A 27494-nucleotide genomic window follows, 5' to 3' on the forward strand; every position below is an offset into this window, starting at 1 on the left:
ATCTGACAAAAAGAGGGGGCGAAAAAGAGAAAAAAATTAACGGCATAAATTAGAAGAACATGAATAAAATAAAATAAAAATATAATTAAAAATTATAAAAACCCCATAATAAAATAAAACTATAAAAAAATTGGGGAAAAAAGGAAACCCTAATTTTTTACTGTTTTGACCATTGATTGATTTAGAACAAGATACAATATTCAGGCCCAAATACAAAGCAGTCCAACCATGTGGCCCAGTCGCAAACCAAACCCCAGGAGAGAGAGTCAGCGAGGGAAGCAGGACAAAGGTAGTGAGGGAGAGTAGTGTTGTTCTCTCTTTGGAGAAGACGCTAGCCATGCCTGCCCCCGCCCCCTTGAGCAGCGCTTCCGCCATGCTCCGCCATCGGATCCTCCCCGCCCTCCGAACTCGTGGTGGCGTAGCCTCTGGTCCCAGCCGTTGGACGGCCCCGGGCCACGAGGAACACCCCAAGGGTTACCTCTTCAATCGTACCCCACCGCCCCCGGGTCAGTCCCGCAAATGGGAAGATTGGGAGCTTCCTTGCTACATTGCCAGTTTCATAACGATCGTCATCCTTGGTGTCGGCCTTAACGCCAAGCCCGATATGACTATTGAAAGCTGGGCACACGAGAAGGCCCTCGAACGCCTCAAGATGGAGAACCTTGGCCTCTCCAATTCTGACTCCGGTGAATCGGACTGAAACTCGATCTGCACAACAGTATATTGGATCCACTCCTTTGTCCAGTTTCTTGTGTTTGGTTAATGGCACTCCCGGTTTGATCGGCTCCCTTCTAGGGTTTGATCTGTAGTTGAATAAGGCTATAAATGTGGAATTTGGGCTCCTGATGTAGTCTGATTACTGCATACCTAGTTGTTAATTCTGACTCTTAACATGTTAATTTTTGAGGCTGCTTATAATCAAGTTAATTCTATATTTTATGTTTTGAATGTGGATAAGACATTATAGACTCTCGCTGCTTTCTTGGCTCGAGTGATATTATATCTAAAGTTGCTATGATTCTTTGGTTCCTGTTGTTCCTCGAGAAACTCGTTGAACCAAGTTTTTATCCGAATTCTGATATATGTTTATAAATTCTACCAGCATATTTGGACTTGTCCACAGTTTTCCTTGGAGATATTACAATTTTTACCCAATTTCATGCCGCTTATGTTTTCACCCATGCTTGGTCAGCCAAAAGAATCGTGGGTTATAGGGATAATTTGCTTTCCCTTCTGAAGATTATGGATCATGGACATGTTCTAGCTCTAACCTGAATGTTGGAACTCATTCTACTGCTACAGATTGAAAGAATTTGTCAGCGCCTTGGTATATGATTAATGATCAGCCTTTCAGTTAGTTTCTGCTTTCATCTGACTCTATCTGCCTATGCTACTTGCCTGATCTAATTGCCTAAAATAGACTCCTTTTACTGCTTCATGGTACTATAATTTTTTTATTATCTTTCGTTTTTTTTTTAAAGGTTTGACCTAATCTCATTAAATTTACACAAGGAAGGATACAGGCAGGTTCTAGCTGCCAACTCAGAATTCCTCGTTTTGAAATGGGATCTTTAATTTCTAGTTTGGGTGAGAGTTCAATTTGCTGTGTTTTGTTGGTTTCTTTGGCAAGCTTCGAAGTGACTCTGATACTGTGGCCTAGAAGTTTGCTGAAAAGGTTTTAAGCGTGTCCGGCACAGAGCACTTCTTCTACGGTTTTAGGTAGTTTAGGTGGCTGATAGTGATTCAGTTTGAGAGCTATTATTGATTGAACATAGTATTTAAAGCTATATATGGGAATTTATGAAGGAACGAAATGGATGGAATGGAAAGGTAAGTACTGCGGAGAAGAATGATGATACGTGGTAATAGGGATAAGGTCACTTTGTTAGCACTGGAAAGGGAGAAGAGAGTAAAAACAGGAAAATACTAATTCATTGAACTCCAATTACACCCATCAGAACCCCTATTTATAGTCTTAATACCCATATTCCCAAACTACCCCCGATTTTATCCCTATTACCACAGATCAAATGAGTAGTCATGTACATTTTTCATGTCTGAAAGTTTAATAAGGGAAGAGGAGATGTTTAGAATGAAATGACTTGTACGTTACTTTTCTAATATTAATGTTGGGACTAGAATTTGATGTTGACTCTAATCACATCTCTTTTAGTAGATGAAGATATATTTATAGGAAGAGTTAATCTCGGACAGATTAGCCTGCCTTTTCATTGTTAACTATGCCTGCACCCTGATCAGTGTATTCCTTCCAAAACACCCAATTTAAGTTTTGATGACGAGAAGGATTCGTGGAATCCTTTCTTTATAACACAATGCCTAGCTTGATTTCTTATTCCATTCTTTTTCATATCTTATCCCTTGCCATCTGTTCAACAAACATAATAGTTTCTTCAGAGCTCGCTCGAAGTTGAGTGAAATAAGTTGAATTGTGAATTTGTGATGTCTAAGATAGCTCTGCTCCTTTCAACTGCTACATCCCTGCGATTACGTCTCTGCTTAAGAGCCAGAAGGATAATTCATATGCAGACTACTTTACAGTAGGAATTGGAGAAAATTGTGGATTCGACCGATGAAAATGATGTAGTCAAGGTTGTGTCCTTCGTTTTTTTCAGAGTCAATTACATATATATGGTAGTAATTAACTCGTGTTACACTTGTATCCTATAGCATTAGTTTTTTTTTTTCTTTAATTATTTCATTGCAATAACGGGTAAATGCAGAAATGCATCTAGAATGCCATTTTGAATGTAGCTTGACGGCCCTGAATCGTAATATAACTCTTCAGGTTGTCCTGTGAAATAAATCTCAAGCCGTGATTCATGATAACGAATGATGAATTCTGTCACTTATCTATCAGGTCAACTCTGCCTCCTATTTATCGTTTAAGTTAGAGACAATCAGCTTGTGATCCCTTTTCTTTTCTTTCTTGGTGCAAATAACCTTGTGATATTATGCCTGTGCAACTGGTGGCCACTAACTCCCTTAATAAGCCTTGTGTTTAGCTTCGATGCTCGTATTATTTTCACCGTCATATCCTGATATAGCTGTTCTCTTGTACGTTCTGACGTCTGAACTGAATCCCTATCCAAAGCCCGGGCCTTGAAAGTTGAAAGGAGTGTTCGTCAACTAAACTTGTCAAGACAGGCATTTAAAAGCCTTGGATAAATTCCTTTATTTACCCAAAAGAAAAAAGTTCTGGATGTGTCAATTAGATTAGATTGGTGCTTGTGCTTGACACACAATCATAGGAATCGAGTCCTTATGACCAGCATGAGTTGGTTGAGGTGGTATTCGACAGCAAGTGCATTCCCGAGAAGCGCTAAATGATGCACTCCCACCCCTCAAACCCGGACTAGATGTCTAACCCATGTTAAAAGGTCAGGATTCATAAAAGGTGCTGGATACCCATGGTGGGGTTCCCCTTATAGCTTCAAAAAGAGAATTTAGTCTTCATAATTTTTACAGGGCGTGCGCTGTGAAGGGTTTTTTTTTTTTTAAATCCAATACAAGTATATTTTTTAGGTGCATCTAACATTTTAAAATATTTTTTGGTGCATCATGCCAAGATTAAAAAAAGGTGCTGAAAGTACATAAAAAAAACATTCAGGATATTGAATGCAAGGCATGGCCTAAACATTGTTCATTATGCTATTCTTTTTTCTAGTTGTCAAATACGGCCATTTTAACGCCTTTTTGGGTAAAGATTAAACGTTTCTTTTTTATTTTCATTTTTTTCTTCCAAGTTATCTTTTAATTAATTTTTTTTAAAATTCTAAATAGACTGATCAAGCGGGGGGAGTCGCAATTCTTGCTCCACTGAAAATCAAGCAAGCACTTACTAGGCAATTGATCATCTCGTAGTTACAAGTACAGTATGATTCTACTATTTTATTCTATTTCTTGACCTGGAAAGACATTTATAATTGTATTATTGTAGAGGAGCCAGTATGTATAGGCTAAGCAAATAATACAAAAGCAAAATGAAATATACATCTGAAAGATCAACATATATCAGAAAGAAGAAAAATGGTGATTATGCCGCTTCTGCTTCTGGTATTTTATCTTCACCAGCTTGAGAATGGATGTGGCTTCTAAGTTCTTCAAAAGCCTTCATGCTCTCTGCATCAAAGCCTCCCGCAAACTGCAAATAGTTCCCAAAAATAAATTAAAATTTGTTATTCAAACTGGCTTACATTACACAACATTTTGCCACCTAGAAATGAACTTCTCCGTCTCTATTATCCTAAGTCTAGACATACCCAAACAGCACACGTCAATATTAAACTCTGAGATTAGTGCTGGAACATTTGTCAACATACGTACGTATCTGTTTTGAGTTGGAAAGAGCCTAGGAGGAATCTAAGAGCCTGGGAGGAAAAGTACCTGATGAACACGGAAAGCGAAGCGGACACCTTGCAGAACCAGAAATTCTCTCATGGGTTCCTTTTCTGGTCCCGATAAGGCATCAAGTTCAGACGCAACACGTTTCATATACTTTTTGGCCAGTTGCACAGAAGAAAGCTTGATCTGCAATAGCAAATTCACCGTATGTCAACATTTGATAAAGACTTTCGTTGTTAAGATTTTCTCCTACAAAACCCCCGTACGTGCATGGACAAACAAATTTCATAACTCCACTTGAAATCTTGGTCAAAAAAAAATAACTCCACTTGAAATTTTGAGTAGACTGAATATAAGCGAAACATCTCAAATTACGCTTGAGATAATCACTTTTAACTTTTAAACAGTTTAATGATTTGTATTTAAAAAAAAATTGAACTAGAGGAAAATATTGCAGATAATTTAATTTTTTTGTCCTTCACAAAGAATTATTAAAAGAAAAAACATGGTGCAATAGGTATTATTTCTAGGAATATCAAATAGTGGCCTCCCTCTAGGCAGGGAGGTGTTTTTGTCAAGCAACTTCCATTAACCAGCTCCTAAACTGTTAGTTGATTAGAATACCTTGCCAACAACTCCGGAATCTAACAACCAGTTTACCGGGATTCCAAATTCCTTGTATCGTGAAATAGCCATATCTCTTGTACGTAAGAGTGCATATACACTCTGCTCCACTCTGGAAATGTTAACAGAACAAAAAAGAAAATAAAGTTGTTAGATAAAATTGAAGGTTAACCAACATATACAAACTGTAATACAAAATGGGTAAAGGCCATGGTAAAATATTTTATGACTTGTCAGAAGTCCAAACCACGTCCAGCCTACTGCCTTGAAATAAATATGATATAATCATTAAAGCTATGAACTCTCAGGAAGCTCTAAGTTGGCATTCAAGTACGTAAAAAAAATGCAGAAAAAAGATACGTACCTTTCAAGCAATGAGTACATTTTCTTCAAAGCAGCATCGCATGGAAGATTGGGATCATCGTTGAAGGAGGAGACTTGTTTCTCCAATTTTATCAGATCCTGATATTCAAATGCTGCCTCCCTCAGAGCATCTGCTTTCCCTTCAGGCCAATCAAAGTGCTTGAGGACAGCTCGCTCATCAACCTTACATAGAAAATGTGATGAAATGAGAAAGTACGCAGTGATCACTGGTTATAGAATAATGAAATGGAAATAGATTTTAAAGGTGAATGACGTGGTAATTAATAAATTGGATTTCATTTCTTAGGGAAAAATTTAGAGGTTTTCCCCAGAATTGAACTTGCAAAATAAAGAGTGAGTAATGCTTTTCTCAGATGGATGAGTATTCAGTAATGACATTTAGGCATACCAGAAAGGAAAGTTCCTCATCCAGCCAGTTGACAAAGGCCACTAAATCATCAATGTCTGAGAAGGAGGCTGTCCGAACTTCAGTTGCCAGGGACATGACAAAATCACCTTGCGTTTCCACATCAGCTTTCACCTGCATTTGGCAGAAAAAATAGTAAGTCTTGAATGTAATGGCTCAAGCTCCGTGGCAACATGAGAATAGACAAAATAGAGTGAAGTTTATTTACAGCCAAGAGGAATGACGATCTATTCTCAATTTCGCCAATCATGTTGCTCCTAGCATCAGATGCATTAGTTGTTGAAGAAATTAATGATGAAGTATCCTTCTTGGCCTCCCGCTTCATCAATGTTTGATAAAACTCAACAAGCTCAGGAGCCCTGTGAACTTTATCATTACCCATTGCCCCTCTAAGGCTTCCTGGGGGAGGAGGGGGAGGCGGAACACCTGGAGGTGGAGGTGGAATAGGTGGAGCAGGTGGTACACCATTGGAAGGATTTGAAATTGTACTGACAGGAGCACCACCAGATGGTTTAGGAGGTGGCCGAGGAACCCTTGGAGGCCTTTTCTCAATGTGAGCCAGTTTCATCTTGTTAATGGTTTGATTATCAACACTATTACCATCCTCAGATTGATCATTAGGGCTACCAGAAACCAATGTCTTCTCCTTTATCTGAGAAAGTTTTGCAGGCAAAGACACAGACTTCTCTCTTTCGGCCTTGGCCAAGTTCAAGTTGTCACCAAACTTCTGCACTCTTGCTTGCTCAGCCTTTTCTTTGATATTTCTCTCCCTTTCTAAGGCCAATTTATGGCGGTCTTTATATGCAGGATATTTTTCATCCAGAGACACATCAATTGATTTAGACATCAATTGGAAAGAAGAGGCGACTGAATTGAGGGAGTCAGTAGAATCGGTTGGTTCTTGATCCCTCTGCCCAAAAGTAGTGATGGCCACGCTATCACCAGCATTCCTTAACATCAACGACTCCAGTGGGCCCTTGGATCTTGGGTTCATCATACTCATCCTTCTTGGAGAACTTCCTGAAAGAGATCTGGGCGATGATGAAGTAACACTAGAATCATCTTTGACTTTACCCCATTTCTTCAACTTTTGGATTAGGCTAGTTTTCTTGCTAAGGTTACTATATTTGCTAGTGGAGCTATCAACAGAAGTATTGTCAAAATCTTCACTTCCAGGAGAAGAGGGGTGGGAGAAGTTGCTATCAAGGTCTGTGTCTCCTTGCCCACGTTCTGATCCAGCATATTCTAACATCAACTGCTTAGCCTTCTCCTGAGATTTTGGGCTAAGACTCTTGTTGAGATCACGGGCTGATATTTTTCCTGGAGGGGCCTGGTAATTCCTGAGCTCATATCTCAAACATGCATTGACCCATCGTAGGTATACAAGCTCTTCAACTTCACTAAACCTATTCATTTGAAGCCCCTCAACTTGCTTTAAGAGGTCTTCATTTGCATGCCTCAGATTAGTGACTTCCTCTCTGGCCTTGACAAACGTTTCATTCTGCAGTTTGAAACAAAGCGTTTAATTTTAAATGCATCACAGAAAGGAAAAGAGATGGGCAATAACTTGAAGATCTAGAAAACTTCAAATTAGATGAAAATTATCTAGGTCTAAGGTTTAGTTCTATAGTCCTTTTTCTAGTATTAATTGAATTTTTGCAATATTTTCAATCATTTCTTTAGTAATGTGCCGTCAAATTATTCAGTTCATGTCTTTATGAGATAAAGAGGTCCAAGTAATATAGAATGTTTGCTGCATGAAAGGGGGAAATAAGATGGTTCAATCCAACAAGCATAGAATCACATGCTACTTCATTTATGCCCAATTTTTATATATTTGTCAGAATGCATCCATTCAATTTATCCTTGAAGGAAGAACATTGAATATGGAACACTGGCCTCTGTCATGCTAGATTCAGCAGCATTGAGTTTTACAATTAACTCTCGCTTCTCATGTTGAAGTTCTTTGTTCTTCCTCTTAAGCTCAACAACCTCTACTTCTAACTCGTTCAGAGCTTTCAGCTTCTTATCAATTTCAGCATCTTTTCTGACAGCATCTACTTCTTTTGCCTGCAGACCAGACACTTGTTGTTTAAGCAACAACAACTGGCCTTTTGTCTGGTTAGCCTCAAGCTGTATTTGCCTTTGCAGCTCCTTTATCTTGCTCCTGGCCACCTCAAGTTCCCTCGTGGCTGAGCCTACCTGTTCTAGCTCTTCTTGAAGTTTCTTTCTCTCTGCCTGCAAGGAATTGATTTTAATATTAAGCATATCTATTTCAACTGTCTTAATTTTTAACTGCCTATGTAGTTCCACAACGTCCGATTCCTGCTCTTTCAACCCATAGTACTCAAGCAGTTCGCCTTCGAGTTTCACTTCCCTCTCCTCCAATTCTTTTACTAAGTTCCTCAATCTTTCTAGCTCACTTGCATTGTTTGCCATCTGAGTTTCATAAACTTTGTCTTTTGCAGCCTTCTCGGTCCCGTTACCAGGTAGAGGAAATTCAATCTCCCCAGATAGAAGATTCTCAAATTCAGGTAGAATCTCATCTTCGAAGTCATGAGCTCGATTAATTATGCTGCTTATTAACTTAACCTCCTCTTCTTCCTCTTCCGCCTCTCGTTGCGACATCAAAAACATAAGTCAAATAAATCAGATAAAAGAAAGGGAAAGTCCCCATACATGCAATTTCCTGAATAAAATCCTTAAAAGCTACGAAAGCGATGAAATTTAATAAATATTCATCTTAGTATACTCACTTCGTTCTCGCTGAGACCTTTTGTAGAACTCGTGGCCTGCCCTTCTTCTGCTCCCTCTTCCTGACGCTTTTTGGACCTTCTTCTGCCATGTTCTGAGCCATAAATAGAAGGAAAATTTTACACAACGGAGGATGTTATGCTCAATCAAGCAAGTGGACTTCTCTTTACTAAATCCAGAAATGAAATGAATCAAAAGTAGCTAAAAACAAAGACGATGGCGCATAAAGAAAAGTACCTGATGATTTTGAGCCTCTGACGTTTAGCTGCTTAACACTATAAGCTGCGATAGAAGCAGCAACTAAGAGTCCTAACCTGACTATCATGAAGGGAAAGGTAATATTAACACCAGCGCCCTAACTTTGCATTTCCTCATTTCCCCCAACCTCCATAACTGAAGGTTCGAACCATTAGAAGCTTTTGGACATGACCCAGAATCTGAAATTGGTGCAGAAGATAGCAAATACGAAACCAAGTAGAATACTTAAACAAAACCCAGTTCAGGAAACTTGCAATTAAGATTAAATTCCATGGAATTTTCAGACATTGGGTTTCTATCTTCGTATCAGTTTATGAGACCTTTCCTGCGAGAAGCAAGACTGGGTTGCTTGAAGACAAGAAAACTGCAGATAATAAGCTGAATTTCAAGCACAAGTCTGATGCTAAGAAGAAGTACAACAGCCACCAAATAACAAGTGGCCAATCTTGGTCCCAAGAGATTGACAAAATTTACAATTTTGGATGGGGTTTAAGAGATGTTACCCTCGCGATTTGCTCGCAGGAATATTTACAAGTTGGAACAAAAACAAAGGCGCGTTCCTCAAGCGGGATTTGTCTCTTTCTTACATATTCCTCATTTATGGCTACTCTAACTGATAGGTTCAGATTTGGGAGATGAAAAATGAGGGGATGAGAAGAAGCGGGTTTTCAGTTTTTCTCCTCAATCCTCCATTTAATGTAGCCGTTTGTCCTTGCTGGTAAATAATTCTCAATACTAACGTCAAGTTCATATGTTTCCAGACAAGCATTGAACTTATCTGATATATAGTGACTCACATAATTGAACCAATCCTTTGGAGGATCTAAGGTTCAGGAGCTTGAGATTGATGTGTTGACGCCCATTTTAATTTTGTTTGATGGGAAAAAAATTAACATCATTAGCCACGCAGAGAGATAAAATTATATTTTTTACGAATAATTATACAATTACAAAGATAGTAATCTAAAATATATAATTATATATGAAATATTTTTTACAGCCTTTTTATTTCTCTTCAAATTACATCACAGATAATCCAATTCGGACGTGACATAAATTTGTTACGTAAACTTCCAAATTTGGGAAAGGTGATTTATAAATTGTTTTAAAGTTTAAGTTTTGTTAATTGTCAAACAAGATCACATTTTCTTTTCCAAAAATAGGGATCTAATAATTAAAAAAATTATTTATTATGTAACTGAGATCTTCGTCATAACACTATTATTTATAGGATAAGATATGTAACCATATGCACCAATTAATAGATGCAAGTACTTAAGGTTGTAAAATAGACAATACAAGCAAACTAAAGTTTGCTAAAACAAGTACTTTGTTTAATACTAAAATAATTAGTGAAGATAATTATTCATAATAAAATATTTATTTTAATCATTATCCTAATTGATAGAAATTCTTTCAAAATATGCAATCAATATAAATGGTTTAGAAAAAAAAATTATAAATTTTGAAGATAAAATAAATTGAATTCTTACCTTTTAAAATCAAAATAAAATTTTTAATTAATCTTTAGATTTAGCAAAAGAGGATGGGAGAAATATAAGAGTAATATTAACTTATCTGACTTTAACGTTATGGATTGGTTGTATAACTAATATTTTTATGAAGGCTTCCAATATTGTTTCCGGAAAAGAAAAAAGCAAAAATCTAACGGAATAACGGTGTAGTTGTTGGGGAGAGGACCCACAAAAAGATCATACTGATGAAGGGTTGAAATTTGTCTGACTAGAGAGGGAAGAAAAAGTAGGCCACTCTCAAAATGGAACCTTTTTTTTTTGTTGCTTTGAAAAGGGAACGAGGATCAAAGTGTAAAGGAGTTTAGATGATGATTGATAAATTTTTAAAGTGAAGCTGTTTGCATAATGGACTGAAGCATTTGGAAGAAGCAAGCAAGCAGCTGAAAAGTGAGTGAATAATGAATGAATGGCAAAACCTTTTGTTGAATGACTCCTAAGTCCTGCCCCACTTCCGTGTTACTCTTTTTGGCATTTGTATCCCAACTTGTGTTTCTTATGGTTTTACTGTTTAATTAAGATTAAGATGGGCTAATTGACACATGATTAATCATTCATTTTCAAGGTATTTTTTTCCTTTAAAATCGCATTGTTTTGTTTAATATTTTAACTCTTTCTTTTAGACCCAATAGAGTGTACAAAAGTTAACATGAAAAAGTCAAAAGAATTAATATGAAGAAAATATTAAAACTCAAGAAACTAAAACCAAAATTCATGCAAACTTCAAGAATCAAATATTATATTAACACTTTATTTTATTTTATGTTGTGTTTATTTTGTAAAACTATTGGATATGTATTGAAAGTTATTTTTTTTTCAATAAGAAGATGTATATTTCAATATTTATGGGTACGTATCCAAAAAGAATTTGTGTATATCAATATCAGTATGATATAGACACAAAAGTGTCAAGTAATTTAAAAGTTTTGGTGTTCCATTAAATTTATTCTAACATATACTTCACATATTAATCAAAATCTATTAATTTTCTAAATCTCTTGAAAATTAACTTATCTTTTCAGTTTTTCCCTAATCTACATGATTGTTGGGTGCACATTAATCAATACAGGGATAAAAATGAAAATACATTTCTTAAAGCTTCAAAATATCTCACATTTTAAACCAGCAATGGTTCATAGAAAATTTCCAATATTAGAGACCAGAGGCGTATCTACTTTAGGGCTCACCAATCACACTTGTCCAGCAAACTAGTTTTGATTAGAAATAAAAGTGGGCCTCAATGGCTTGACCACTAGTTGGATGAAATGATGGGTGCTGCTTGCTGACCAGAAGTTGAATGGAACCGTTGGGATTTCAATTTTTCCTTTTCAAAATATAATATTTTATAATTTTCAATTGAAAAACAATAAACTAATTTTCTTTTTCTTTTTTTGTGAAAAAATAAATTTTTTTCAATAATTCCAAGCTTTCAAAACAACAAGTGGCATGAGATAGGAGAGGGATTCATGGGATGGAAGCAGGTGGACCAGAAGCCAAACAACAGATGAAGAAGTCCATTCCATCAATATATCAATAGCTGGTAACTGTTGGGAGCTACCTGTCAACACTTCAATTTCATTTCTCCCATTTTCCCCCATCATATATTTGTTATATACACATATACATATACATATATATAAAATAATGAAATTGCTGATTATAAGTAAAACAAAAATGTCAATTGCAGATATTAATGTCATGGGCTCCACTGAACCGGGACTGGCCAAAACTATCATCCAACCCAAAACCCACTGGCTTCCGGAATTCCCACGCCATCCTATCCTGCAAAGCTTGTGGACATGAGTCTTAAGTGATACCCATACTTTTAACTTTTAAGAGATAGGATTGCATGAAATGAATAAAAATGTATGATTTTACTTATTTTTCTTCCCTAATTAATGTATATTACATAGGAGTATTTGCTTGGTTGATAGGAAAGATCCATATTTATAATTAACAGTTTGGAAATTCACCACCTCATATTCTTTGACATCTTGATTATTATGAAATGTGATCCTAAACATTATAGTCCTTTAAATTATCATGTTTTATGTGACAATTTTGACCTTTATTTAAAAGCTTATAACTGCACGCATATATTGAAATTAAAATCTAAGTCTTAGCTTATAGCTTCGAGGCCAAATGAAATAAACATTTGAAAGAATTACAATGAGATCTCAAAAAAAGAATTTAATTACACTTAAATCTATTGATAAGAATTTAATTACCCTAAAGTCTATTGATAAGTGAAGAGTAAACAGCGACAAGTTTCAGAATAAAATAACAATATATTCAAACTGGCCACTTGTTATTAAATTTTTTTGATAATTAAATTCCTTCCTTAGAACCTCTCAGTAATTCTCCCTAAATACTTCCTAGAGTGTGAGGTTGCAACTTAGAAATTTCAAAAGATAAGACGGAAATTTCACCCCCAACAAACCTGCTATATTACAAGGAAACAATTATATTATATTGCAAGATTATGAGAAGGTTTAGTCAAGACTTGAGAGAAAAGCATGCAAGATGGCTCGCCATGCTGAACCTGAAAACAGTGGCCATAGCCAAAAACCTCCCGAAATAATTGTATATTATTATTGTTTACAATTAACACCAGTGGATGATAAAATGTTCACAGAATCCTCATCAAGACTTGAGACTAAGGAATTTTTGTTAATAATTTACACCCATGGAACTTGCCTATTCAATTTTTGTCGTCCCCCTCCATCTTCGCCCTACCTCCTCTAGAACCGCTGCTCGAGCTTGGCTTCTTCTTGCTTCGTCCTCCACCCAAGATCTGCAATAATTGCTCCAATAAGATTCACATTCACCACTGAATATAATAAAATCGATAAATCTTGTTACACTTGACAACGTGATTAGCTCTTCTGCCAGCACTCGGCGTTTATATCAAATATATAATGGGCATCACTGCAAACTTTAGGAGGCAGCAACAGTTATATTACTTTTCTATGTTAAAAGTGGATGAAATTGCCCATGCAACTGTGCACGTTCCAAACAATATCTTGCCACCTATAATAAATATTTATACCCATCTTTGAGGATAGTTATGATAGCTTTGCCCTTGTTCTGAATAGCACACAATAGGTTTCTGGGGCAAATATTTCAGAATACATTTTATTTAGGGTTAAAGTACATTCAACACCCTGAAGCATTTTAACAAGTGCATCCAGCGTCCCAAAGTATTTTGTGGTGTATACAGCATCCCGAGGTATTTTGTAGGTGCGTCTAGCAACCTAAAGTATTTTTCTTGTCTTGGTGCTGGATGTAGTAAAAAATTTTTTTGAGTGCTGGATGCACTGAAAAAAAATACTTTGGAGGTGCTAAATACACCAAAAAATACTTCATGGTACTGAACGCATCTAAAAGAATACTTTAGAGTGTTGGATGCACCACAAAAGATTTTAAGGTGCTGGATGGACCTGAGAAAATACTTGGAGGTACTGGATGCATCTTAACTTTTTTATTTATCATATGGTAGAGCAAAAAGATACAGCACGAACAAAGCATCTGATCATCATAAACTACAGACTTATTCAGGGGTTATAGTACACTGTGAAGAAACGAACAATCGATGGCCAGGCATTACCTGGCCCCACTAAGACAGAGTTTAGATAGAAATCCAGCATCATGATGATATCTGAAAATTAGCAAACATACTCTGAAGCAAAGACCATTCAATGTGACATATCTGAAACCGTTTCCACAACAGCAGCTTTGCTGCATTTAGTAGTATAAACACAGGGTGCAAGAACAAGGGTGTACATTTCAGTTTGTGGGGGGAAAAAAAGAAAATTATGAATCATAACAATGCCAATGAAAAAAATGGTATCAGTGATAGCTAAAAGTCAAATAAGAAACAACACAGGTGCTTCACAGGACACTAAAATCAATTATGATCAAACATACAGACAAGTTAAATACTAAAACCATTAAAGAGGCAAAGAAAGAATATAAATCACCGCATAATCTGAAGAGCCTCTTTCTCAGCTTCCAGAGTAGATTTTTTATCAAGCATTTCTTCATGCTTGGACTCCAGATCTTTGAGCAACTGCTGCACAACGTGCTTTTCATCCAGATAGGCAACCCTCTCTGACGAAAGTGTTTCTGACATTTCATCAACCTCCTCCTTTACACTTAGTAGAAGCTGCCTTTGACAGTCCATTGCCGCCTTTTCTTTTAAATACTCAGCAATGTCCTATCTAAATTGACTTTCTCTTCTTCCAAAGTCCTTAATGCATCAAGATAATGCTTCTCTACATCAAAGCCACGAAATTTTTCTTCATTAAACTTCTCATCCCAAAACTTCTCTATCTCTCCTCTTCTAAGCAACTCAGACCTAATCTCTTCTGCCTCAGCTTGTCTAGCAGAATTTTCAGATTCCATTCTTGACAATTCAGAAGAAATTGCTTCCTTCATAACGCCACTTGTCAAAGCCACAGCTGCCTGTGCTATTGTTGAAGGCTTGTTTGGCTGGAACCGCTTGCTCTGTCCTATAACAGTAAGTTTACAGAAGTTGCTCCTCATTATGACATCCCTAGTCTTAGATTCTAACCATGGGCGAATCACTGAAGTATAATGGACTAAACATACACAGCAATATCCTGCAAATTCATTAAGAATTCAATTTCTGTTTATCAGATTTGGTTCACCTACTTCACATTGAGTGATTTGCCGGTAACTTGAACTTCATCATTCACTGTTCCCATTATTAGAAGAAAACACCGATTACCAAAACTGGACAACTGGTGTTCACCAGGGGAAAAAAAAGAAAAAAAAAAAAACTGGACCACTGCTGTTTACTATTGTCTTTGATGAAGCTAACAATTTCTTCTCATCTGCGACAGCTCTCAATTATCAAGATCCCTTAGATATGAAGATATAGCGGACAAGTGACATTTTGCGAGCATAGGATCAAATGATGCCCGGAAGTGATAAGGAAAAATATTGCATATTGTTAGATAGAGAAAAAGACTGTGATGTGATACCAAAAACTTTTCTGAGCAAGCTCCTATCCCCTGCCAACATGTCCACATAGAGCGCTGGGGAGACGTGAGAACTGATCTCCTTCAAATCCATGAAGCCCACTTTTTTAGTTGACATCTGGACTGTAGACAAGTCAGGTTTTAAGAGCTGATAGGCACATGAAATTTCATATTTTGCACATTCGAAACTCATTCACAAACACATCATCTGAATACATCTTACCTGATCAATTACTTCAGGGGAAAATTCATACTCAAATTGAGCTCTCCAGTCCACTAAATCTTGTCGTGAAATGAATCTGTACATGTGATTAGTAAAGCAAAACAGAAATTTATTGAAGAGAAAAAGAGCTAAGTATAAATGTACCTATCAGGAAAGAATTTCAAGTTCTCTTGACCCCCATGTCCAGCAGAAGTTGGAGATAATTTGCTGGGGATGACACCAGCTTCTGCTAAGGCTTTAATTGCAAATAAGGAGGAAAAACAAATTAAACTTCTGCCCACAGAAAACAGATTTTCTTCTAGAAGTAAAGGTCAATATTTACCTTGAATGGCCGCAAAATCTGGGTCTTCAACTCTGATATCATCAAAAGCAGTAACCAAAGACCCAGAGAGCGTAACTATTGGGGCAATCCTGTGTTTTGGATTCCTGAAAGACAAAGAAATCCATTTGCTAAAAAACCACAGAGAAAGAGAAGTTTCGGCTATAAAGCATTCCCAACTAAAAAGTGGTCTTCATGCGTTGGATCAGACACTAACCGTTCAAGAAAAGAATTTAATTTAACCAGCCATCTTGCAAATTCCCTTCTCGTGCACAATTCATGAGGCTCGACGTCATCTTCTAGTATCTATACAAATAAATAAAAACCAGAACATTTTTGCTGAGAAATCAAACCCAAGGTTCAAAAAACATCATAATATCAAGTAGTTTAACAGATAATTACTGGAAGTAAGAACATAAAAATTAAAAAAGCAAGTAGCCAAACTACAAGTTGATATTCCAGTTAGAAAGCAGGTATTCATAGAAGTCATATCTTCATGATAAATCAGAAGTGGTAAGTACTTCGGAATCTAACATATTCATGGTATATGTGTGTGTAAGCTAAAAATAGTTTAAGACTCTGGACAAAAGAACCAGGCAGCCAACTGCATCAGATTTTTCATATTCTATTAGTCCAGATAAAAACTATATAATGACCCTGTAATACTATATACCGTCAACACGATTTAGGGGGATACTACCAGTCTCCTATATTTATAAAAAGATAGTACTTTTGGAAACAAACCTTCAGCAGCTTCAAGAGTGACAATGCTTCTTCTTGGGTAGAATCAACGGTCACAGGAATTATAACACGCTCTGGCTTGTCTACAGCTGCAGATTTTTTTTTTTTTTTGTGGGGGGAGGAAATTAGTTGGCTGATATAACAAAAACAATGTTACACCGAAGATAGCAGACCCTCCAACCTATGCTTAAGCAAGGAGCATCAAAGCAGTAGAATGTCTTCAGAAGAAAATAACATTACAGACCAATCAGAAGTGGATCGCAAAAATCAACGGTACTGTAATTACTATTAAGACCTATGCTAGATGCTGATGAAGAGTAATACATGGAACAGAAATACACTTTGCAACGCGTAAAATGTAAGAGGCACCCTCCACATACCAGATGTAGCAGTTTCTGTAATCGGAACAGGCACGGTTTCTTCCATCACATCCGACATCAAATCATTCTCATTAGATGTGTCAACCTCTACAGTTTTGTTTTGATCTCCTCGAACTTTCAAAGGGCTCAAAATTCCATGCAAAACTTGCAATGGGCCTCCAAATTGAACCTTAAAACCTACATACCACAATTTGTGAGAAATTAACCAACCTGGAAAATACCTTGAAGCCTTAAAACCATTTCTCGTGGCTGACCTTTCCTCGATAATGAAAAGCTAGCGATGACAGCAGCCAGAACAACCAGTGAAGTACCAATGCCAACTACCACATACGAAGGAAATGCTGCAAAGATGTTTTAAGTCACACCTTTTCACCAAAATTGCGCTTACCAAGCAAAATTTGCAAATTACCTCTCTTCTTTTTCTGCGGGACCGGATACTCAACAACAGCCCAGCCACCAAAATCATCACTAGGATTCTCATTCGGAGAAAACCACGATAGCCCAAAATTAGACTCGGCGATTGCAGCGGATATTTGGCGCCTGGAAATTGTGGGTCGAACGAAGTAGAGGAATGGTCTATGACGGTTGAAAATAGAGCTGTTGCTTCGTAGTAGAGGTGAGTGCGTCTTGGTGGAAAGGAAGAGGTTGGAAAGAGATGAAGTAGCAGAGCACATTTCTGTAGAATACGAAACAGAAAACCAGAATTCGGGTTAGGGTTTAGGGTTTGGCGGAAGGAATATGCGATCAGAGGGTAGACATGGACGGATTCTCGAGCTATGGTGCTGAGTAACTTGGGAATAACTGTTGGACGAAACGCGAATCAAAGCGGAGCAGTGGGGCGGGGGCATCAAGGAGTATTGTCCAATGTAAATGTTGTGTTTTCTTTGGCTTCCTCCCCAAATCTGGCTTGAACGCCTACTAATTCAAGTCCAATTTGCACTGTTAATTTGGTAATTCATGATGTAACTAAATCTGGATTTAGTTTTTAAGCTAATCCTGGGATGGGATAGGGATCTTGTATTGACAAAATTCAAAATGAGTCATAATCCTATATACTAAATCTTTATGCTTCTTTTTATATATTTTTAATTGAGATATTGGTGTTATTTTGTGACTATTAATATAGATAAACACTTATTTGCAGAGTTAAAAAGTCATACTTTCTACTTTAGCCATTAGCCTTAATTGACACACATTGTATGAGCATAATTAGAATAGAAACTGTAAGTGCAATATTGATATAAAGAGTGAAGAAGCCCTTTTGGTTTTTCCCTGTCCCAATTAGCAAGAACCAATATCAAAATATCGTTTCCACACTGAAAAGAAAAGTCTTTTTATACTAATTAGAGAGCCGTTGCAGAGATCCTTTTTTAATAGTTGCAAAAGAATATTTTATTAAAATTAAGCAATCTATGTAGCTTTTTTAATTTGCCAAATTAATTAAATAGTTGTTACACTAAAAATGAAAGAATATCTTACGTAGTAGACTAAGCTAATGAGCCCAAAATGCAAACATTATACTATTTTTTGTTTTTAATATAAAAGATAGATAATTAATTTATAAATATTAAAGAAATTCGGTAAGTTAATTATTTATAATAAATACATATTATCTTTCCTAAAATATCCTTTTTCATCGTATACATTTGAATTACCTTTTTAATACGTGCAATCATTATAAGAATGACTTGAAGATAAAATGAATAAATATGATAGACAAGATAAATTAGGATATTATATTTAAGATTAAAGTGAATCTCCAACCAGTTTTTATATTAATATTAAGCAAAAAAAGTAGTAAGATTTACATGACTTGTAACTACTAATTAATCCAGTAGTACAAGTCCATCAACAAATTTCTCAAACACATGATATTGGGTAAAACCCAACACACAGAAGTTAGAACATTGTGGAGTATTCTTACTTTCATCATGTCCAAATGTATAAGGAACTAGAAAAGGACAAGCAAAAGCAAAGCCTTCTTGGTGGTGGAGGGATCAGAGAAGGAAAATTTGGTTTGGAGAGATTGATGATGTTGGTGTTGGTTGTTATTATGATGTGAAAGAGCAGCAAAAACAACAAGCACACCCAAAAGTGCAAGACCTAAACCTAAACAATTGACCAGCACAGATTCTGCAGAATGTTTGGATGATTGTAAGAAAATGAGCTTCTCAGCAGTCCAGTTTCTGCAGTTGCAACAGCCAGACCATATGTGTAGAGTCCCAGGAACACATGCCAAGGTAGTATTCTGTTCCTCACCTTCCTCCCCTCTCCTCTGTGCCAAAAGTTCCAGAATCCTGTCAACCACTGCACATCCATTCACACAAATTCAAGTCTCTTTAATTCCTCAAATCCAAAACTGTCGGAAGGTTGAATTAGTTAAAAGTGATCGGTGGTATTGATCGTTTAGTTAGTTAATGACCCTATCTTTATAAAGGGATCTAGCTCGTTTTAATCATTTTTGGTCCGCTCTCTCACAATGCTACGCTTTGAAGATGCTGAGAAAGTGAATTGTTTTCTTGTTCATAACCCTTATAAGAAAGAGAGGGGTTATTGAGATTTGTAGTATGAGTATATTTTGCTCTTTCACAAACAATCAATAATTCATTCGATTTTAAATTCATACGATTTTAAATATAAGAATTAAATAATTAATTTATAGATTAAAAAAATTAGTTATTTGTTATAAAAAAAAGATTGTGTTAAGTTTTTTAAGACATCAACCTGAATTATCTGTATTGAAACTAACATATTAATAGCACTATAAAAAAAATAATCATTATTTTTTTTTATTTCGATTTAAGTCGTTAACCTTTTTTCTTGTAATTTTTTTTAATTTATATTATATTGGCGCTTTAATTTATTGACAGTTTTTTAATGTTTCCAGCAGATTCCCTAATTTTGTCCTCAAATATTTTGAGATGCTCGTTACAGGAATATAATATAAAACGGGAAGTATGACATTACCAAGAACAGAAAAGGACAATAAGATATTATTTGTTCTTTTCCAACGGACACTATGATATTAAAAGTTAAATCATTAACTTCAAGAAATAAATAATTTAAAGGACATCAAGGATTTGGTAGGTAAGCATATTTTATTTTTCCTCCAGCACTAAATATTAGACTTAAATAATAGGCGTGCTTTGTTGGGCGCAAAAAATAAATTTCATCATGTGATAAATATAATAAACTTGATATAACCATTGCACTCATCAAAATCACGAAAAAAAAAACCTTAAATCCCGTTAATTTTGTTTTAAAATGAGGAAATTAGAAATAAATCCCTCATTAAAAATTTAATTGGTAAGTGGAATCTAGGATGATTGATTGTACAAGAAAAGATTAGTTTTACAGAAAGGATGATAATAAGTTGCATAAAAGGAAAATAATTTGCATAAAATATTATTTAAATATAAGGAATTAGTTTGCACATAACGAAGATAACTTGCATATTAGAGAATTTTATTTGTACAAAAAAAAATTGAGTTGCACATCGCACAAAAAAAGATCATTACACATAAGGAAAGATAGATTACATACAAGGGAAGATAAGTTGCACGCAAAAGAAGTTAAGTTGCACAAAATTCTTAGGTCCCATTTGCCAATTAAATTTTTAATGGGAGATTTATTTCCAATTTTTCCTTTTAAAATTGAATAACTTTTAACTTCACTCCTAATTAATATATATTTTAAATAAATTATAAGTAAACTTGTACATTCATCTAATGTATATAATTGTAAGCATCAAATTTTTAAACGTACGTGCTTTATTTCATAAGCTTCATTTTAGATTTATCTTAATATTTAATATATTTTTTAACTTTACCCTTATTTATTTTTCTTTTATCATACTCTCCTACATATTTTTTTCAATATTTTTTTATTTATTATAAAATCATATTTAAAGATAAAAATATATTTATATCATATTTATTATTTTTAATTTATTTTAACTAATTATTTGTTATTATATTAACAACTCAGAAAATAATCTCTCTTGTAGGTCCTGGGACTCGAATTAGGCAGGGTGCTTTCTTACACGTAGCACTATAATATAGGGAGAATTACATTCAAGTCCCACATAAAAGAAATAATCACTACAAAGTCTCAAGTAACAACCTAAACAGCCTGTAATAACAAGTCCTACAGTGAGAATGACAACCTCTGGGATTTATTTTTTAATTACTTGAGACCTCTCCCTATAATATATCCACAAAGCTAAAATATCTAGCGGATGCGTGGGATTCCAATCAATTATTAATGGGAGAGATTATTAGTTCTCGGGAAGCATAACCAAAAAGAGAGTGAGAGAAAAGTCATCAACTTTGAAGAAGTAAGACCAAAAATACCAGAAAAGGAAAATGTGGGCACTGGCAGGAAGAAGAAGGTATTGAAGAAAGCTGGGGATAGACAGATACCTGGGCAGCAAAGAGGGAGATGCAAAGCAAACCCATCCAAGAATGAAGGCTATAGAAATTAGCCACAATCCCATCTTCTCCCTGAAATCTACTCCAAATCCCAAACACCGCACAAGTCATGGCCAGCCCCTGAAGCCACAGATGCACACTTTTCTTCATCCCTCTCGACCCTGGAAGCCATCTGTGAACCAATATTGCTGCACACAAATTATTATCAATAATGCTGTCTTGTTCATCATTATTATATTATCAGACTCAGATATCAGGAGCTACTACCTTCTCCGCTGATGAGAATGAAGCCAATCACCATGAGCAGAGGATGAAGAAGCTGCAAGGCAGAACAATGGAGGAAGGAAATTAAAGCAGGTTTCTGCAGAAATTAAGAAGAGAAGTAGCAGAGAGATAGAAAGAGAGAGAGGGAAGTACAGAGTAGAGAAGGTGTTGGGAAGAGAGTGAAGAGGAAGGGAGGAAGCTGGAGGTGAAGGAAGTGGCCCACAAAAGTACCAGAAGGGCCACTGTAAACCCTAAAATTCTGACCATCAAAAGGAGGAAGACGAGAGAGGCAGAGGCAGAGGCAGAAACAGCCATTTGAAGCGTCTCAGACGACTCTCAGTAGAGCAGTGAAAGTGGCACCGACAAGGGAGCATGAGCGTTTTAATTATATCCATTGATGGATGGAGCCAACTCCTACAAAAAAAAATAAATAAAAGATTTCAATGATGTGATGTTGGAGTAGTATACCTGTAAATCTAAAAATATACTTAAATTGATCATTCTCTATGTTTGCTCTTTTCACAAAAAATATGTTTTCATATTTTCTCTATATATTTTTATATTTATTAAGTCAACAGAAATAAAATTTAAAAAAAATTATTAATTATCATATAAATAATTTATATGTAGAAACAAAAAAAAGTTTTTTTTACAAATAATTTATAAATAGAAAGTGAGAGTGGTATGTTTTGGCCACACTAGCAACACATTGCACTAAAGTGGGAAAAGTGGGGCCACTTCATCAACTTGCCCTCCACCCCACGAAGCCACTCAGCAGTATGATACTGGTAACGTGTTAATGAACGAAACAACCTCCTCTTATTACTACTCAATCTTGAACTTAGTGAAAGGGACGAGGACTTCACAATTCACAATATAATGTACTACACTAATATTCAAATTTCTGAGTCACAGTGTCTTAAAGATAATTGCCTACCTGAGCAATTGAAAAGAAATGGTGCAACAAAAAAAAGAAAATAAAGAAACTACTTTTATAGCAGGCGTAAAAAGACACTTTCTATAATTTTCGGTTGAATAACTAGCGCAGAAGGTTATGAATTTTTGAACAAAATTAAATAATTTAAATAAATATTTACTCCGATTGTTATGTTTGACAACGTAGAAATCTTATTCTATGTTGACCGGAAAAAAAAAGTTAAAAAGACACTGATTTTATTTTTAGAAATTTCATCAACCATTTTCTTTACACAAATACACAATTAGCGTACACCATATCCTTTAGCGTAGAAAGACAACGGTTTAAGAAAAGTTAAAAACATATTTTGCATTAGTTATATAGAGATATTCAAAGATGACGTTATGACGATGACGTATAACCAAATTAGTGATACAAGATAAGAGCTCATTTAGATTTTATTTTAGTTCTAAATATAAGACCTTAATCCATTTTGTTTTTCATATTTTTTTTAAGGTAGTCCCGTAATAATGATAGTTCTAGTTAATATACTTGATTAGTAAAGATATTTTAGGAAAGATAACACATTTATTATAAGTAACTAACTTAACAGTCAATTAGCTTTTATAGTAGGGACCAAAAATAGTGCGATATTATTAATTAATATTACATCCCTTGAAAAATTATTAAGTTGAGATATTGCATGGCATTTTTTTTAACAAAAGAATGCATTTTATTAATGGAATCACTAGCACACAAAGGCTAGCAAAAAGAAACAGTACAAAAGTGCATTACCCAATACCCACTCGCTTACCAGCACTCATCCCTGGATCAAGACTACAGTTATAAGCCAACAACATCATATCTCAATCTGTTGGAAATGAGGTGATGCTAAAATTAGCACAATATAATCTGCAACGCAATTCCCTTTTCTTGCAACAAGGAGAGGTTTGACATGAGGCCTATTGTTCAACAAGCAAAGGATTTCATTGAAGATTTGCACACACTGCCATTCAATCATGTTCGTAGCCTTGCCTTGGACAGCTAAAAATGGCTCCACACAATCGGTCTCTAATACACCAAGGAACAACAGAATTGATCACCAAATAGAATTGCTTCCTTGAAGGCAACACATTCTGAATGAAAAGGCAAAGAAGCTTTCACTGCCTTGCAAATGCTTCCACGTACCATGCCTTTATGATCTCTGCACACAATCCCAATCCCTGCACAAATAGGATTCTTCTTAAAAGCACCATCAACATTAATCTTTGACCGTTCCAGCTGTAGGGGCTCTCTAAAATAATTCCCTTACAACATGATTGTTAGTTCTACACCGAATCTGACCAGTCTCAGTAGCTTTGACGGTCCAAATTTCATTTGCCAGAAGAGTAGCTGAAGAAATCACTTTCATAGGATCTACTTGGATCCCTTGGAAGACAAACTCACATCTAGCCTTCCAAATTCTCCAACTCAAAGTAGTAATAAGCTTTCATCTCTTATCATCAATGCTATTATTGTGCAAAAACATTATCTCAAACCATTTTCTAATGCACACACTCTGATTAGCATTAATAGTTATACACAAGGAGCACCCAAACCAGCATCTATTAGCCGAAGGACAAAATAAAATAAGATGTTCTATACTCTCAACATCGCATTTACAAATTGGATAGATTTTATCTCTTAACACATTTTCTTTTAAAAAGCACTTCCATAGTTGCAAGAGCACCATGCAATAACCTCCAGATAAAATGTTTGATCTTAAGAGGGACTTGAAGCTTCCACACAGCACTCCAAAGTTGGGTAGGGGATCATGTAAGAGCTCCTAGGTCTTGGCACAGTACCCATTTTCTTAGCATGCTGATATCCTGATTTAACAGTATATGCTCCATTTTTATTGAGTAACCAAATAGGAACATGCTCATCATCAACTTTTGGTACCCTCATTCTTATAATCATACTCTTCTCATGGTCTGTCAACTTGTGAGCAATTTAATGTAGATTCCAAGATCCATTACTAATTAAATCACCAACTTTCAAGGCTCTTTCAGCATCAGAATCAGGTATGCCAAAGATCAAATGATTTGGATCCTCAATTAACCATCTCATACCAAAAACATTAACACTACTCCCCCTCCCAATTTTCCAAAACATATTACTCTTTAACAGATCCCTACCTTCCAGAATACTTTGCCAGGCCCAAGTAGCTCTTCCACCCACTTTTGCCTTCATAATGCTGGTCATGGGAAAATAAATGGCCTTTAAAATTTGACACCACAAATCATTAGGCCTTTGTATAATTCTTCATGCTATCTTTGCCAAAAGAGCTTTATTGAAGGCATAGAGACTTCTAAATCCCATGCCACCATCACCTCTTGAGTTCGTCATATGCTGCCAATTCTTCCAATGAATCTTCCTTCCACTTTGCTCATTGTAACCCCAACAAAATTCGGCAACCATACTATCAATTTCCCTACAAGTGTTATTAGGAAATAAAAAAAGTAGACACTGAATAAACAAGTATTGAATTTACCACCGATTTGATTAGGACCTCTCTACCAGCAAAAGTTAACAATTTTTGTTTCTAACCCAACAATTTCTTTTTAATCTTATCTTTCACAAAAGATAGAGCAGCATTTTTAGACCTTCCCCAAATAAGAGGGAGGCCAAAATAATTGCTAGGTCCAGTAGTAGCTTTGATACCTAAAACATTCTGAATTTCATTTTTCAACTTAGGAGAGGCATTAGTAGAGAAATAAATGCAAGATTTATTAGAATTAATCTCTTGACTAGAAGCGGCACTAAATAAGTTCAGAATCTGTTTTAACATAAGGCAATTTGAGCTTTCAGCCCTAATAAAAATTAAAACATCATCTACAAAAAGAAAAACAATGAGACAAGATAGGGCCACCTCTAGAAAGTCTCATTCCCTTTAAGTCACCAGAGTTAATATGATATTGCAGCATCAAAGAGAGAACATCAACAACTAAAACAAAAATATAAGGAGATAGAGGATCACTTTGTCTCACGCCTCTTTCTGGCTTAATTCTAGCTAAATTTTTGTTTGAGACTACAAGATCAAAAACAATTGAAGAAATGCAAGACATGATCCGGTTTACCCATTTCTTACAAAAACCCATTTTTATCATGATTTCCTTAAGAAAGGACCAATTAACTTTATCATAGGCTTTGCTAAGATCAATTTTAAGAGCTAAGTCACTCCTTACCCCCCCCTTTTTCTTTTCTTTTTTTTTTTTAAAGTATTGGAAAGCCTCATGTGCAATAATAACATTATCTTGAATTTGTCTACCAGCTTGGACATTAAATGCTTCGTCATCCTTTTGGTCATAATCTTTGCAATGATTTTGTAAGAAATGGTACAAAGACCAATAGGATGGAATTGAGTTACCAATTCAGGTTTATCAACTTTAGGCACTAAAACAATAAGTCAGGCCCCATATTTTAAAGGAAAATGACCATTTATTATGCTATGACATTAAAAAATAACTTGAAAAGTTAGGCTCGATCCGGTGACAAAAGTGGGTTTTAAGTTAGTCGAGTTATTCGGTCCAAGCCCAAGTCCATTTATTTTTCAAGCAAAAGCATAGAGTTAACACTTTTAACTTTATACTACAGGATTTTAGTTTAGTACTTTAAGTTAAAAAAATCATATTTTTAGTCTTTTAATTCTACACTTGTTAGTATTAAATGATGTTTTTATGTAACAATTATATTTTTTTTGAAAATTAAACTTTATTTTTTTTAATAATTTTAGAGTTAAATGACTAAAAACATACTTAGTTAATGCATCAAATTGAAATATTATATAAAGTTAAAGAATTAAAACTAAATTATTGCCTATTTTGTAACATCCAAAATATTTATTTTTGGATTTAAGTTTTATTAAAAGAAGATTAATTAATAGTACTTAAATTTCATCTTACTGCTTAAATTATAAATCATAATTTTGATGATATATATATAAATAATAATAGTTTTTTAAAAAAATATTATTAGACAAATAAAAATAAAAATGGCAAGTGGGTGGCACGTGGCCATCCACCGCCGTGAAGATTGCAAGGGGCCTGGTGGGCCATGGCCCTTAAATATTTTTTTTTAAAAAAAAACCTCCTTTGATCTTATTTATAGAATAGAGAGAGAGAGTTTTTTTTGTCCTGTTTATAAATTATTTCATTAAATTTTTATTATGAATGTACTATATTGTCTTTCATTTATTATAATGTAAATAGTTTTTTTTAAAAAGTGTATATATTAGATAGGGGTAAAGTTGAAAAGTTACTATATTTTAATGAAGAGTTAATATAGTTTAAGGTTTTTCTTAGACTGTGTGAAACATGTTAGAAGTGTCTTATAAATAGGATCAGAGGAGTACATCAAATGCATTTCATTAGTGGGGGTCGTATGAACCCCTCACTTTCAAACCTTCCCCCTTTTCTGCTTCGTTTTCGTATTTCCTCTGGCCCGTCTCTAGTGAGTGGGAGCAAGTTTGAGAGAGGTTGAGATGAAGGGTAGAAATGGAGTCTTACGTTGATCTCATTTAAAATATTTAGGTAAATTATTTTCATCTTATTTTTCTATTTAACTTCTTCTATTTATTTTTCTAAGTTTATGGCAGAAGAATAAATTTTTAAAACTTGATAGATTGTTGATATTTGAAGTTTCTAATTTATTATTATGTTATTAATGAAGCTTATGAGGTTAGAATAAGAGTTTTATGACCTAGATTTTTATTTAGATAGTTGATTTGAGAAAAATATAAGTTAGGGTTTCATTAGAAAATTATGATTTGTGATAATGGTGACATTAATTTCGAATTTGATCTCTCAGTTTAGTTCATTGGAGGTTATATTGGAGATTCAATGCTTGAGTTTTGAGAA

General features: G+C 35.1%; 4 protein-coding genes across 6 annotated transcripts; 1 reads left to right on the top strand and 3 right to left on the bottom strand.

Moving 5' to 3' along the window:
* Positions 1-282: 282 nt before the first annotated feature.
* Positions 283-1030, top strand: LOC114726268 (uncharacterized). Its single transcript, XM_028912854.1, has one exon. The coding sequence runs from the start codon at positions 338-340 to the stop codon at positions 698-700; it is 363 nt and encodes a 120-aa protein (XP_028768687.1). The 5' UTR covers positions 283-337; the 3' UTR covers positions 701-1030.
* A 2891-nt stretch (positions 1031-3921) lies between these two features.
* Positions 3922-9312, bottom strand: LOC114726220 (protein CHUP1, chloroplastic). Of its 3 annotated transcripts, XM_028912798.1 has the most exons (10): positions 9292-9312; positions 8768-9113; positions 8533-8624; positions 7676-8389; positions 5985-7277; positions 5759-5890; positions 5351-5532; positions 4987-5098; positions 4405-4548; positions 3922-4162 (listed from the first exon to the last, which is right to left on the bottom strand). In XM_028912798.1, exons 2-10 carry the CDS (start codon positions 8853-8855, stop codon positions 4055-4057), a joined length of 2865 nt encoding a protein of 954 aa, XP_028768631.1. In that variant the 5' UTR covers positions 8856-9113; positions 9292-9312; the 3' UTR covers positions 3922-4054. The 3 variants fall into 3 exon arrangements, with proteins under 3 accessions (XP_028768631.1, XP_028768632.1, XP_028768633.1); XM_028912799.1 differs by lacking the exon at positions 9292-9312 and having other exon boundaries at positions 7676-8014; positions 8768-9268; XM_028912800.1 differs by lacking the exons at positions 7676-8389; positions 9292-9312 and having other exon boundaries at positions 8768-9268.
* Positions 9313-12768: 3456 nt separating this feature from the next.
* Positions 12769-17946, bottom strand: LOC114726250 (uncharacterized). The gene is given in 12 exon segments (XM_028912828.1): positions 12769-13114; positions 14301-14535; positions 14538-14831; positions 15327-15441; positions 15547-15622; positions 15691-15781; positions 15869-15972; positions 16083-16171; positions 16610-16695; positions 16987-17163; positions 17241-17327; positions 17396-17946. Coding segments are annotated over 12 exon segments (1716 nt in total). The 5' UTR covers positions 17661-17946; the 3' UTR covers positions 12769-13017.
* A 779-nt stretch (positions 17947-18725) lies between these two features.
* Positions 18726-22064, bottom strand: LOC114726252 (probable transmembrane ascorbate ferrireductase 4). The gene is given in 5 exon segments (XM_028912830.1): positions 18726-19161; positions 19164-19293; positions 21408-21604; positions 21684-21735; positions 21834-22064. Coding segments are annotated over 5 exon segments (765 nt in total). The 5' UTR covers positions 21996-22064; the 3' UTR covers positions 18726-18937.
* Positions 22065-27494: the final 5430 nt, after the last annotated feature.

Source organism: Neltuma alba, unplaced genomic scaffold, assembly GCF_004799145.2.
Source record: "Neltuma alba isolate B1F8T4 unplaced genomic scaffold, ASM479914v2 tig00012348_pilon, whole genome shotgun sequence".
Lineage (NCBI taxonomy): Eukaryota > Viridiplantae > Streptophyta > Magnoliopsida > Fabales > Fabaceae > Neltuma > Neltuma alba.

Coding starts and splice junctions, on each gene's coding strand:
- LOC114726268 (XM_028912854.1), top strand. CDS start 338: ATGCCTGCCCCCGCCCCCTTGAGCAGCGCTTCCGCCATGCTCCGCCAT.
- LOC114726220 (XM_028912798.1), bottom strand. CDS start 8,855: ATGATAGTCAGGTTAGGACTCTTAGTTGCTGCTTCTATCGCAGCTTAT. Junction 7,278..7,675: donor CTGAATCTAGCATGACAGAG/GCCAGTGTTCCA, acceptor TTCAAACTGCAG/AATGAAACGTTTGTCAAGGC. Junction 5,891..5,984: donor GATCGTCATTCCTCTTGGCT/GTAAATAAACTT, acceptor TGCCAAATGCAG/GTGAAAGCTGATGTGGAAAC.